This window comes from Xyrauchen texanus, chromosome 27 (assembly GCF_025860055.1).
Source record: "Xyrauchen texanus isolate HMW12.3.18 chromosome 27, RBS_HiC_50CHRs, whole genome shotgun sequence".
Lineage (NCBI taxonomy): Eukaryota > Metazoa > Chordata > Actinopteri > Cypriniformes > Catostomidae > Xyrauchen > Xyrauchen texanus.
In genome coordinates, this window is record NC_068302.1 from 34,488,678 (window position 1) to 34,502,448 (window position 13,771).

Sequence of the window (13,771 nt, forward strand, 5' to 3'; positions counted from 1 at the left end):
AAAATCCCATAGACTTGCATTGAATTAGGTACCCAGGCCATCTTTTCACTTGGGCCAGTATAAACAACCACCCAGAAAACCCTACCAACCATCTAGCAATGCCCTAGTAACCACCCACTTCACATAATTTGAACTTTTATATTTAAATAGTAAAACACACCCTGACTATAATTTAGTTTCTGCCCTTTCCTAGTTTTCAAAGAGTGCAGCCATTTCTCTGAATTTGTTGCTGCTGAAATCTAATAAAACGTCAACTCTTTGTATATTCTTGTTTCACAAACAGCCACCAGTTTTTAACTTTTTCACTTAGAAGCAACACACATTTCAAACTTGGCTAAAGGTCTTGCAGTGGCAGTTTAAGTTTGGGCAGATGATGAGATTGATAAAGTCTTGCATAGGAAAGTTTGGAGATAAAAGGTTTTGTGGAGTTGGCAAATGTGTGCTGATGGCTGATGTGAACGATCTGCAGTCTGTCAGGCCTTTTTACCTGCACTTCTCCTATGTGAGCTGACATATGGAGAGCCTCAGGAGACAGTTTAGAGTTTGGCTCAGTGTCTCTTTCATCAAACAAAGAGAACATTCTCTGTGCTACTGCGCTATAAAAAAAAATCTTGTTTATTATAATTTAATATTATTAATAAACATATAAGTAGTTAGGACTATCCCATTGTCAGTGGTCAAATAACTTGCCATTTAATGGTAATAGTTGATGATCAGAGACTTTTAGAGTATTAGTATTTAGTAGGGGTGTGCAGTGAAGCCATTACATCTGTATCTGTATTTGTATCTGTTACTATGAAAAAATTATCTGTATCTGTCTCTGTTTTCGGATAGAACCGGATGTCCGGATGTGGTCATGGCTTAATCCAGAAGTATTTATTATTTTTTTCTCACCAAATGAAGCTGGAAATATAGGCTACATTAACTGTTTTTATCTTTGGTTTCTCCTGGTATTTTTGACTAATATCTGCTGAAAAAGAATTTTGGTTTATGTCTGCAATGTGCACGTAAACAATGTTATTCTGGAGGCACAAGGTTTCAAGCAATTGTGAAATGTCAAGCACACATTTTGCTGCAAATATTAAATACAAATACAAACATTAAAAGAAATGAGAACAAAATAAATTAAGCCTACAAACAGGTGAAAGCACTGTACAATTATATAAAAGTTTTATGATAGGTTACACTTGAGGCTTTTTTGTGTGCACATATATTAACATAATGTGGAGGATATAATTATTTAGTGAAATTACATGTGCAGAATTAGTGATATACAGTGGAATAAATAGCAAGAGCGAGCCTCTATAAAAAAGCATGAAAAATGCATATGTTTTGTTTTATCTGCAATCCTCCATGCATGTGCAGGAATATTCTGAATAGATTTACATGTATTTAAACCTCTATGGAGCATTTGAACTGTTTGGGAATAAAGGCTAAACTATGCAATTACCTTAATTGGTGATGTGGATGTAAATGTGGTCAGCTTTGCGCTCAGGTTGGTTTATTGATCCTTACGTGTGAATGGTGTGCAACAGTATATTTTTGATTACAGCTGAATACTTTTTCTAAGTTCAATAACTTATCACAAGTTCAGCCAACAAAAACTTGGATAATTGAGTTCTCACCAAGATCAATCCAGGGCAGTTATTCTAACTCTACATTTTTAATTATAGTTACTAAAAGGCAAAATATGTTTTTAAGTGTGTAGGTGACAGATCCTGAAATGACCCTGTGTACAAGTCATTGACTGTATGCACAGAACTCTTAAAGTATTAATTAATACTTAATATTACGCACAATCTCAAGACTTTTGATGATCTGCATGAAGTCTGGTCCACTTTGCAGATTATTCTGGCCATGTACCACCCACTTGGTTAAACTCTCATGCAAGTTGACAAGAAAATGTCCTGATCCTATTTTAATCCAAAATCAAAAGAATCAAATAAGAAATTATGTTTTGCATATAGAAAAGTAAGCCTATTTTAGGTCAGTTAAGATTTGTTACATTGTGACATTATTTGCATGTCAGTTATGCACATTTTACTGTAGGCAATAGTACTACAAAAATAAATATATTAAAGGACACATATTGACATTAAAAAATGATTTGCCTTAACGTAAATTTTTTTTGGAGATGGATTATGTGTTCTCTAATGTCTTCACCTCTTAATGTTAGTTGCCGCATCGCTGCTCACTTGCATAGAATTTAACTTTTATCAGCTTTGTTGCATCACTGCACATGCCCACATCACATCACCTGTAGGCGACTGTCACTTAAGTCACCGGAAACTGTCATTGAAAATAAATGACTTTAGGTCGCTGCAAAACACTGTACTGTATGTGTGAATGCCTGTTTAAAAGAGCAACATATGCAACCAAGTCAAAAGACATTGTGTCCCTGGCCTCCATCTCACCAAACCAAGCGGCCTGTGAAGACTCATCATGGTCCTGGGACGTGAAGAATGGAACGTGCATTTAAATGAAGAGAAAATGAGACAGTTCTTTGATTTATCACCCTGTGTGAATGCTAAATGATACTGTAGCACTTGCATGCAATTTCCTGGAATGACAGAGTCCTCTGTGAGATTAGATGGAGGACGGTGGCACCCTGGTGCAGACGTCTCCACGGTTCAGCATAGATTATTAGGGCCGCTAGCACCAGGCATTTGTGCCATGATTCTCTGGCTAACGGCCCACATGTCTTCCAAACATCTGGGGCTGAATTAATTAACTCACGTGGAACATCATTCAGTTGTCTTTATATAGCAGTGGAGAACACTTTTGTTACGCAGTAGTTGCCATATTCTGCACTTATGTAGGATTTTTTCTCTCTCTTTTTCTCCCCAATTTGGAATGCCCAATTCCCAGTGCAATCTAAGTCTCGTGGTGGCATAGTGACTCTTCCTCAATCCGGGTGGCGGAGGACGCATCTCAGTTGCCTCCACGTCTGAGACCGTCAACCGCGCATCTTATCACGTCGTTTGTTGAGCACATTACCGCTGAGACATAGCGCGTGTGGAGGCTTCACGCCATCCACCAAGGCATCCACGCACATCTCACCATGCCCCCCTCTGAGAGCGAACCACATTATAGCGACCACGAAGAGGTTACCCTATGTGACTCTACCCTCCCTACCAACCGGGCCAATTTGGTTGCTTAAGAGACCTGGCTTGAGTCACTCAGCACGCCCTGGGATTCGAACTCTTGACTTCAGGGGTGGGAGTCAGTGCCTTTACTTGCTGAATAGCCCAGGCCACCACACTTAAAGTATGTAGTGATTAGCAATTTTGTTACTTATTGTAGTTGTTTCAGCACTAGTTGCTTGTATTTTTTATTTCAGAATACACAGCTACTTTTGAATGGCCATCATTGAAGAAAAATGCTTTTTGCCCTCATAATGGTGTAGCTACGGAATCTACCAGCTGGGCAAATGGATCATGCTAACCAGCCAAACCATGAGCCTTTGTGTTTTCAAAGATAAAGAAGATCTCATGTAAACAAAGATCAACATTTGGATATATGGTCATTCTTTGCCCGTTATCAGTTTTTCATTCCTATGTTTTAAGCTAGAACAACATTTGTGTTTAATGATTCAAGTCTTTTCTTATAAGTCCAACAGATTCTAATTATGAAACAACACATTATGGCATTACAAACTTAATCATCATCAACAGCTCGTCTAATGTCCATGACCAGATTCTCTGCTGTGACATTTCCTTACCGTATCCTTCCTGAAAGAAAAGTGAGAATATTTCCACAGCAACACATAAACTCAACTTCTGCTGTCATATCAGCATGTTTGTTCTGGATCAATATCAGCAGAAAGGTCAAATGTTCAGACTGTTTGTTGCCCTGTTCCAGTGGGAAGCATCTCCTGTAAGCCCCTTGTCTTCTCAATATGAAAGCATTATTCTGTCTCCACTCTTCATAAACACTGTACTCTGAGTGGAAGAATGCTGGAGCAGTCTTTTAATTTCTCTTTAATGTTTTTCCATTTGCAATGCATTTTACCCATCATGACCAAGCAGCTTAATGATGAAAGAATAGCTGAGCCAATTACCAGTTTGTAGGTTGGTAATGTCATTTTATTAATCATACAGAGCAGAGTGCTTTCAGAGTTTGTCAACACAACTGATGGAGAGTTGTATTCTGAAATGAATTCAATGCTGAATGATTTTCATTATTCATAACATTTGATTCTGATTGGTCATTCTGAGCTTTGAGAGGTCAGATATGTCTAAATAATAGTCATCGATCCTTAGCAAAAATGTATAACTAACATAATTTTTGGGTGAAAATGTTCCCTTGAACATAGAGGCAGGGGCCTTTTGATTTGACAACATGAAATCAAAATTGTTTTTACATATTATTTTATTAATATATGTTTCATTTTTTTCAGTACATGTTATTCGAAAGGAATATATACTCACTGAGCACCTTATTAGGAACACCTGTAAACCTATTATTCATGCGATTATTTAAACTGTCAGTGATGTGGCAGCAGTGCAATGCATAAAATCACACAGATACAGGTCAGGAGCTTCAGTTAATGTTCACATCAACCATCAGAATGAGGAAAAATTTGATTTGGACCATGGCATGATTGTTGGTGACAGACCGGCTGGTATGAGTATTTCTGTAACTGCTGATCTACTGGGATTTTCATGCACAACAGTCTCTAGAGTTTACTCTGAATGATGGCAAAAATAAAAAAAACATAGCATCAGTTCTGCAGATGGAAATGCCTTGTTAATGAGAGAGGTCAACTGAGAATGGCCAGACTGGTTCGAGCTGACAGAATGGCTATGGTAACTCAGATAACCACTCTCTACAATTGAAGTGAACAGAACAGCATCTCAGAATGCACAACACGTCGAACCTTGACGTGGATGGGCTACAAAAGCAGAAGACCATGTAGGGCACTTTATTAGGACCATAATGTTCTTAATAAAGAGCTCAGTGAGTGTATGTATATATATATATATATATATATATATATTTACAGTATATATATGTTCTCAAATCTTATTCACGTTTGCTCATATTCAGTAAGATAATATAATGTGAGACAGCATAAAGAGATACTTTATAAAAAATAATACATAAATAAAATGTACATTATGTAATACGTTAGGTAATTGTTAATTATGTAATTGTTAGGAATGCTGTCAAATTTGTATTATATATTTTTATACACAGTGATATTTGGTTTCCTAACAAATTCTATTATCCTGTTACCCATAAACTTTTGTGTGTGTCTGTGTTTGTGTTGGTACTTCTATAATTACAAGGACTCTCCATAGACATTATGTTTTATATTGTAAAAACTATATATTTTATCTCCCAACCCTAACCCTACCCCTAAAGCTAGCAATCACAGAAATGTTTTGGTATTTTCAAATTTCAAATTTTCAAAAAACAAAACAATGTTTGATTATTCTTTTTTTTTTTATGCTGTTTCAATTACAGGGACACTGGGGGTGTCCTCTTAAACCACATTTATAGTATAATACCCTTGTAATTACTAGTGTGTAACCTAAAAAAATGTCCTCATAAACCACAAAAACCAACTGTGTGTGTGTGTGTGTGTGTGTGTGTGTGTGTGTGTGTGTGTGTGTGTGTGTGTGTGTGTGTGTGTGTGTGTGTGGGTGGGTGTGTGTGGGTGTGTGTCTCTGTTAACACTGTATTTAAGTTAAAGATCATGTGATCTTGCCTCCATGATGAACATATGGATCAGAATGTTGTGATATCAAGAGTCTGCTGTTTCCCTCCCATGCATTCCAATCTGTTCCTCTCTCCAGCGAGAAAGCAGTGAAATTACATACACACACACACACACAGAATTTTCATATGTTGATACCTCTGTTGGGCGGTTAATAATTTTTTCCTCCATGTTCTTAGATCATGTCTATTTTTGTTCAGCCAACGCTAAATGATGACTCAGGTCTGGGCGGCAACACATCCTTTTATCTACAGGTCGTTTGAGTGGGTGATTGATATATGTGATGCCCTATATAGATGTTACTGAGCAGAACAGGAAGCAGATGAACACACCACGGGTGCTTGCAGTTGTCAGTTCTGTTTTCGAGTCCTAAATACGTTAATGTTTACATAGTTTGGTTCTTAACGAGAGTGACAACTTGTGACATGTGCTGCTTGTTACATCACAAGGAGAAAACTTGTTACATACTGTACATGGGGAAAACTATCTTCATTAAAATTAATTCGTTATGTTTAGGGCTGCCACGATTATAAGTATGCAATAGTAAACATTTTTCAAATTCTTCACTTTCACATGTTATTTTAAGGCTCTCGGATTAAGCCCACAAGTCCTTATTTCTCATGAAGAAAGATCTTTGAGATTATATGTTTCTTCATTCTATCATCTCCACAAAAATAGAGTTAGCAAGTTGACACAGGGGTCCACTGTGTCACTGCATTTCATTTACACTGCGTGGATCTGCAATGACAAATAACATTTGCAAGTACACAATCATTCAATTAAAGTGAAACCAGAGCACTTTGCATTCAATAAAAACCTTGTTTATATTTTTGCTGAAGCACCGATCCGATACAGACGTTTTTAGATGGGTCGTGTATCGGTCCGATGAGCACGATCAAAATCCGATACTGTGTGTTAGTCATGTTCGTTCCTGTCAAGCTCCAAAAAGGACATAAAAGAAGAATAAAAACACCATTGAAGTAGTTCATATTACTCGTGCCTTTTATTCAAAGCCACCTGAAGACATGCGTTTTGCTCTGTGAATCACAAAAGGCTGTGTTTAATAAGTAAATATATAATATGCATGTGCAGGGCCAGAGCGTTATTGAATCGCGCTGCTCTGTTTACACACACACTCATGCCTATGTTTAGCCTTCAAGTGGTGCGCAACATTTGAGCGCTACTCACGAACAACATCTCAGATGTAGATGCTCAATAGTTTGGTTCACTTATATTATGAATTTAGAATGGTCCCGGAGGTGCACTTTACCAGAATTTGAATAAGAAGTGAATTAAACTACAAATAAAATAAAATAAAATATTTTAAAATTATCTTTTAATGTTTTCATAAATAAATAGGTGATGTGTTGATCTGGATATCAGGTGTGTAGTATTTTCTAATTTCCAAATTAAAAACAGAAATGTACATAGTTCATTAATTACATTTTGATAACTATTAAGCAGTGCAAGAATGGCAGTATCATCTGCATATTTAAAGTAATGAGTGGTAGTAACTGGACTCTGACAATCATTTGTATAGAGAATATAAAATAATACTACTTATGATAATAAATACAAATTAAATAAAGATTTGGTCACGGTGACGTTCGGGGAGTTGAGAGAAAGGTTAGATCCGGGTACAATTAACTATAGTAATATTGCCCCCAACCATGTCACAAACTCGGATCAGTCTGATTCTTAAAAAGGACAAAGTGAATGTAACTCAAAGTGAATGTAAAAGTTACTGTCGAATTTCCCTGATCCAGCTAGATGTAAAAAAGTTATGACATCTCTGATACATCTAGATCAGGTGGGGTTTATTCAGGGCCGTAGCTCTTTTGATAACATTAGTAGTTTCATCAATATCACGTGGTCAGTAGCGAATGATCAGTCTCCGGTTGCTGCCATCTCACTTGCTTTACTTGATTACTATACTCAGCGACCTGTATGAGAGTGGAGTTTTGAGATCTTTTGAGAATTTGGGTCATCATTATGGGATTCCCGGATCTCACTTTTATAGGTATTTACAGCTGCGCCACATGCTCTGTGCTGTTTTTTGGAGTAGCACACAACCCCCTAAAGTGGCAGATCCTTTGGGAGAAGTGATTTCTGTTTTTGGGAAAGGTCATGAGGCATCAGTGTATTACTCCCTGCTAATTCAGAGTCTGGGGGATGGAGCTTTAACTTCTATCAAGAGATTATGGGAGAAAGATTTGAACTTGGTATTGGAGGAAAGAGTGTGTACTAAGATTAAAAATTTTTTAAGTCTGCATCTAGAGATGCATGGGTTCGCCTAATGCAATTTAAGATTTTACATAGATTGTATTGGACCCCCCTCTAGATTATATAGGCTTGTTCTTAAAGACAGATCTACCTGCTGGCGATGCCAATCAGAAGTTGGAGACACAACCCATGTCTTTCGGGGACATGTTAAGATCCAAGATTTTTGGTTAAAGGTTCAGAATTATTTGTGTGATGTTTTGGGCACTCAAATTGTACTTTTCCCCAGACTTTGTATTTTGGGCGACTGGGCATTTATAAATTTGGGGGACAAATATATAAAAAATTGGGTTCTGACTAACATGATGATTGGCAGACAAATTATTTTAAGGGGTTGGAGTCAGACGGAGTGCCACCATTTCTGGAGTGGTGTGCGGAGATGGGGAGGGTGGCTTTTGAGGAGATGACAGATAGAAGGCCGGGGCTGGAGGACTTGTTTTTCAGGAAGTGGGGTAGGTATTTGCCGGTTTTGGGGGACTCTAGGGGAAGGGATGAGGAGAGAGAAGTTTAGTTTAATTATGCATGTTTATTATATATTTTATTTTATAAAATGTTTTGTGTGTGTATTATTTTATGTGACCACAGGGGTGTTCTTTGGGGTTAATGTTTGGGGAGGGATATTTGTGAGGGTTTAAAGTTAAATGTTACGTGTGTATATGTTGTGTTTTTCCCTGTTGTGTTATTTTCTTTGAATCAATACAATTTTAATTACAAAAAAACTATAGTAATATTGTAGTAGCCATGTTTTTTTGGCTGAAGCCATAGTTTTAATGCAATAAACCATGGTATTACTACAGTAATATTGTGTAAATATCTTAACTGTTTATAATTTATTTTTGGTTACTATGATTTTACTACAAAATACCAAGCTGATACTATAGTCACTGAAGAAAAACCATGGTAAATTTTTTAGGGCTAGGAGTTGGTGTAGGATGGCTTTAGGACTGTTAATAAACACAATAAACATACTGCAGTCATACTGTACGTTATTATATAAATAGAGGTGTAGTTAGTATCTAACACTATTTTCCTCTGGGTGCAAATAGCATAGCCTCTGGTAAAAATGTTTAAGAAACAAATTTCAAAAGCATACTGAGTGGACATTCTTCAATGTCAAACTTGTTTTACATTAACAGTGATTTGAAGCAATCATTCTTGTTGGCCAATTCAAGTGCTCATATGGACTTTGAGATTTCGTATGCTAATTCATCCTTACATCATCCTTTGATAACTTCATCATCTGTCAAATGAAAGGACATAACATGACCTATATAGTGATAACATTTTGCCTTTGAAAACATAGGGTTTGTGATTCAGATCCACCCTAATGTAGGATAAGATTTTGTTTTAATAATCCATATTTGCAGATCTACGTCAGTGGATCTATCATCCACTGGAACACATCTGTTTGGATTTTGTTTTATGATTTTACTGGAACACATAGCAAGTGGCAGAAATGAAATAGAGAATCTGTTTCAAAAACCAATGAGGGGCAAAATTGGTCATGGCATAAAGTGGTAATGACAACTATAGCACGCATGGGTGAGTGTGGCTGAAACATGGTAGGTTTTTGTTTATAAGGGAACAGTTTGCCTCCAAAACCCTGTTTAATTTCATCCTATTGGAGGCTGTTTATATTCAAATAATCAATTCAAGCACAGAACAATCTGCTGTCAGACAGAGATCCAAATATAAGTTTCGAGATTTTGTCAGTGACGCATCTATGCAGCAAGGCACTGCAACCCGTCCTACACTTTGTTTTGAGTTTCAGATGATTCAAAATGTGCAGAGAGAGACAGTAGGATGAATTCCATAGATCTTGTCTTTCTGGATGGCTGCCTTCACTCTCATTTGTTTTCTGCACAAACACTTGTTCCCTTCCTCCCTTTGTCAATCATGCAGACAGAGATACAGGCATGTGGCGAATGCCAAGAGCCTGACAGTCTGATTCAGGAATAGATTCAGCCATCTGCCCGTGTATGACTGAGACTTGTGGCTGCCATAGTGAAATTGATACAGAACCACAATATCATAGAGACTTGGGGGTGTGCCTTCTGACTTGGGGCACCATGTAGCAATGCCCTAGCTACCACCTAAAACACTCTACCAACCACATAACAATGTACTAAAAACCAGTCATAAAACCCTTGCAGCGTATCGCAACACCCTGACAACCAACTTGAAATGTCCTAGCAAATGCCCAGAACACTCTAGCAACTGCATAACAATTTATTAACAGTCAGAACATCCCAGTAATGTATGGCAAAATCCTGACAACCACCTATATAGCAACACCCTAGCAATTAGCAAATAACCATAACATGCTAGTAACCGCATAAAAATATACTAAAACCACTCAGAACATCTAAGCAACTGTATAACAATGCCCTAGCAACCACCCAGAACATCATAGCAACCACCTAGCATTGTGCTGAAATCTTTAGTAGCCACGTAGCAACGTCTTATCAACAGTCACAATGCCCTAACAACCACCCACAACACCATAGGAACCTGGGGTACTCTGACTTTTAATGTAATGTCTTTAATTGGTATAACAATGGCATAATTGTTAAGATCATAATGCCCATTATAACTATATTTTACACTTATTCTCTATAGTTAAAAATTATTGAAGTAAATAAACTGATTAACATTGTATATAATTATAAGATTGAAATGGGCCCTGACAACCTTTTTCTTGGTATACTACCTACATTACTAATTTCTTTTTAAATAAAAATTCACTTTCAGAGAAATTAGAATTGCAGCTTTAAAGCAAACTACAAAGACAAATCAGAGTCCCCACAAATGCAAGGATGGAGTGGAGAGAAATAATCTCAAGGATAAATACAAGCATGGAGTGGAAGGAAATATATTGAATGGAGAGACCAACAACAAATAAGATTAAGAACCTAAAATTTTATCACAGATGGAAACTGCTTAAAGAAGAAATGACATAATATTAAATGATGACGATACTTTCTCTTTGACTATTCTGATTAATTGGTTAATTCGAAATGTAATTAGCAATCATACTGCACTAAAAAAGTTAAATGCAAAATTGAGTTATGACTGAAATCAGATATCTTAGACTATGATCTGTCCTGTGATGAGTTTGGCACATAACTGATTTTTGGAGAAATCAGTGTAAAAATGCATTTTTCTCAGTTTCAGTGTTAGTTACTGAGTTTGGCCTTTGTAGGATATTAAAGAGTATTGGTATTTTAACCAGTGAATCTAAACATGTGTAAAGTAATTTAGGGGAATATATAGATGAATAGAAAGTAATGCTGTTTAGTAGTTTAAAGCACAATGACAAAAAAATAAACAACAGACTATCACAGCAATGTAAAAAGAAATATATAAAAAAGAGACGAAAGACGCGAGGCGAAGACAGACAGTATCTCTATTGCCAGTGACACCCATCTAGCCATGATCGCGAATGGTACCATCAGCTAATATTGGCCGGGATGGGGCTTTACAATTTCAATCCAGTATTTCGCGAACACCCGCTGCACAATTTTGGGGAGCTAAGGTGGAGGGGGTGAGGGAGATGTTTGATAAGTGGGAGCCTGTTACAAAAGCCACATCACCGAGGCACCACCAGGCTTTTTATGTGCACTAAAAACCTATGCATTGCAGAAAATATCTCTTATTACCATTCTCGTTCGTATGATGTCTTTGACTCTTTGGTTTTGCAGCAGCCACCTCTTGAATGTGTCAATGCTTTTGGCCAATGACAAAAATAGAAAAATACTTCAAATTTTTTTGTGATTGGTTGGGACAGTCTACAGCCAATCCTCAATGATTGCAACACACAGCCCACCCCCAAATTGCTTTTAGCCAATGCACAAGTCATCTGAGGACATTGGCATCGTCTCATAACCCAAATATATGATGTAAAAACAACAGTCGCGAAAACAATCTGTATTGGTTAAATTATACAAGCACCATTTAAGCACAAGGAACAACTATCTTGGTAAATATAGCACTTACAGTTGAGAACCGCCTTGCGATTCACTTCCGTTCCTTTATATCCAGTGTTTTGAACGTGACGTCGCCACATCTCCCGAGGGATTATGGGATCGTTAAGTGTCCAGTCGATCTGCACTTCAAAATCTCGTCATCCGGGTATTTCTCGCTTACTACTCCATGAAAACTGTGGATTTGGACATACTACTCCACTGCCATACTGTTTTTGGCATACTATATAGTAGGGAAGTATGGATATTCGGACGCAGCACGTGTTTGCCAAATGTTTGATTGATTGGGCAAGACTCAAGTTTGGGTGGGCTCAGCCCACCACTGCCCATGCCTACAACCGGCCCTGATCACAACAGCCTAACAACTGCCTAGAACACTTTAGCAACTGCCTAGCAATGCCCTGGAAACAGCTTCAACACCATAATATCCACCTAGGAATGCCCTAGCAACCTCCCAGGACATCCAAGCAACCATATACTGTATCAGCACATTTTTCATTTTTTTGTTTAGTCATTTCCTGTGTTGTTATTGTTTTTTTAATGTTTCTAATAGATCAGCGACTTATCGATCCATTTATTCATCAAACATTTGAAAGAGGAAATCTAATCCTAGAACAGCCTTCTTACCTTCACATGTTCCATGCATGAATCATTGTACTAGTGCTAACACTCTCTTATTTCTCCCTTTGTTTCTCTCAGAGTCACCCACTGACAGGGTGGGCCGGCGCCGCAGCATGCCAAGCAGTACAGTGGACAAAACGGTGGTCGCCATGGATGCAGACACATCAACATCTTTTAAAGTCACGGTACGCATTATATAACCACATCACAGATCCATTAAACACAACCATCAAAGGAATTAAAATGTTTCTCAGAACTTGGGGTTGCAATACAATGACTGCAATATCTGTAATGTACATTTAAATTTGTACCATTTTACTAATTATACTGTACATTTAGATGACTAACTGTACTGATAAAGGTGTGGTTCCCTTGAATCATGCTTTGCTATCATTTGAAACCAGTAGCAGTGTGAAAAGTACCCTTAAGTTGAAAGAGCATTGAAGCTTAGGTTTTCTCTTTGTAGTGTCTTCCAAGATCAGATGTATCCAAACCATTTTCAGTAAACAGTGTTTATTAATGGCTTACAGACTGTTGTGAATTTCAACATGATTTTTTGCTTTAAACAAACCAAGTCAGATTCAAACTCGGGTCGCCGGCATATACAGTATGAGCAACATAGAGCATGCACACTACCCACCAGGCCACATTTCAGACTTTTTTTTTAATCAAAAATTATCGGCTAAACTGCAAAAACTAATAAATAAAATAAAACACATTTTACTTAACCCACTGGCAAAGTTATTTTCTTGTTTTTATCATAAGCCTCACTAGATTTTGTTGGATTTATAGGAAAACAAAACTATATTTACTTTAACTTACGTAATATTGCTTGTCAAGTAAATGTATCTTGTTTTAAGGATGTTTACATTTTGTTTATTGGAGAAAGAAAATAATTTCTATTATTTATTTAATTTTTGTAGTGTATTCAAACTAAGCTACACCTCCAACCACATTTTACAACATACTGTATAAAGCTCAGAACTCCTATTTCCTCCAGATAACAGCCATTGCGTGGTACATATAGCTGTACTGATACTTATTTGGGACTGTGTTTATCTGGATTAGTGGAGCGGAGTGCACCGGATTGCACTTGTCAGCTAACTCCTGCCTGCAGTTCATTGAACTCAGTTAAGAGGTTAAGCCCAGCAGTTGTTGCTGGTCG

At 37.3% G+C, this 13,771-nt stretch overlaps 1 protein-coding gene across 3 annotated transcripts in view; it reads left to right on the forward strand.

Annotated features, from left to right (window-relative positions):
* dab2ipa (DAB2 interacting protein a) overlaps positions 1–13,771 on the forward strand; it is a 130,850-nt gene that overhangs the window by 33,213 nt on the left and 83,866 nt on the right. For all 3 annotated transcript variants that reach the window (XM_052094601.1, XM_052094599.1, XM_052094600.1), the window contains exon 2: positions 12,685–12,791. In XM_052094601.1, the coding sequence (XP_051950561.1) occupies positions 12,685–12,791 (107 nt within the window). The remainder of the gene's footprint in view (positions 1–12,684; positions 12,792–13,771) is intronic.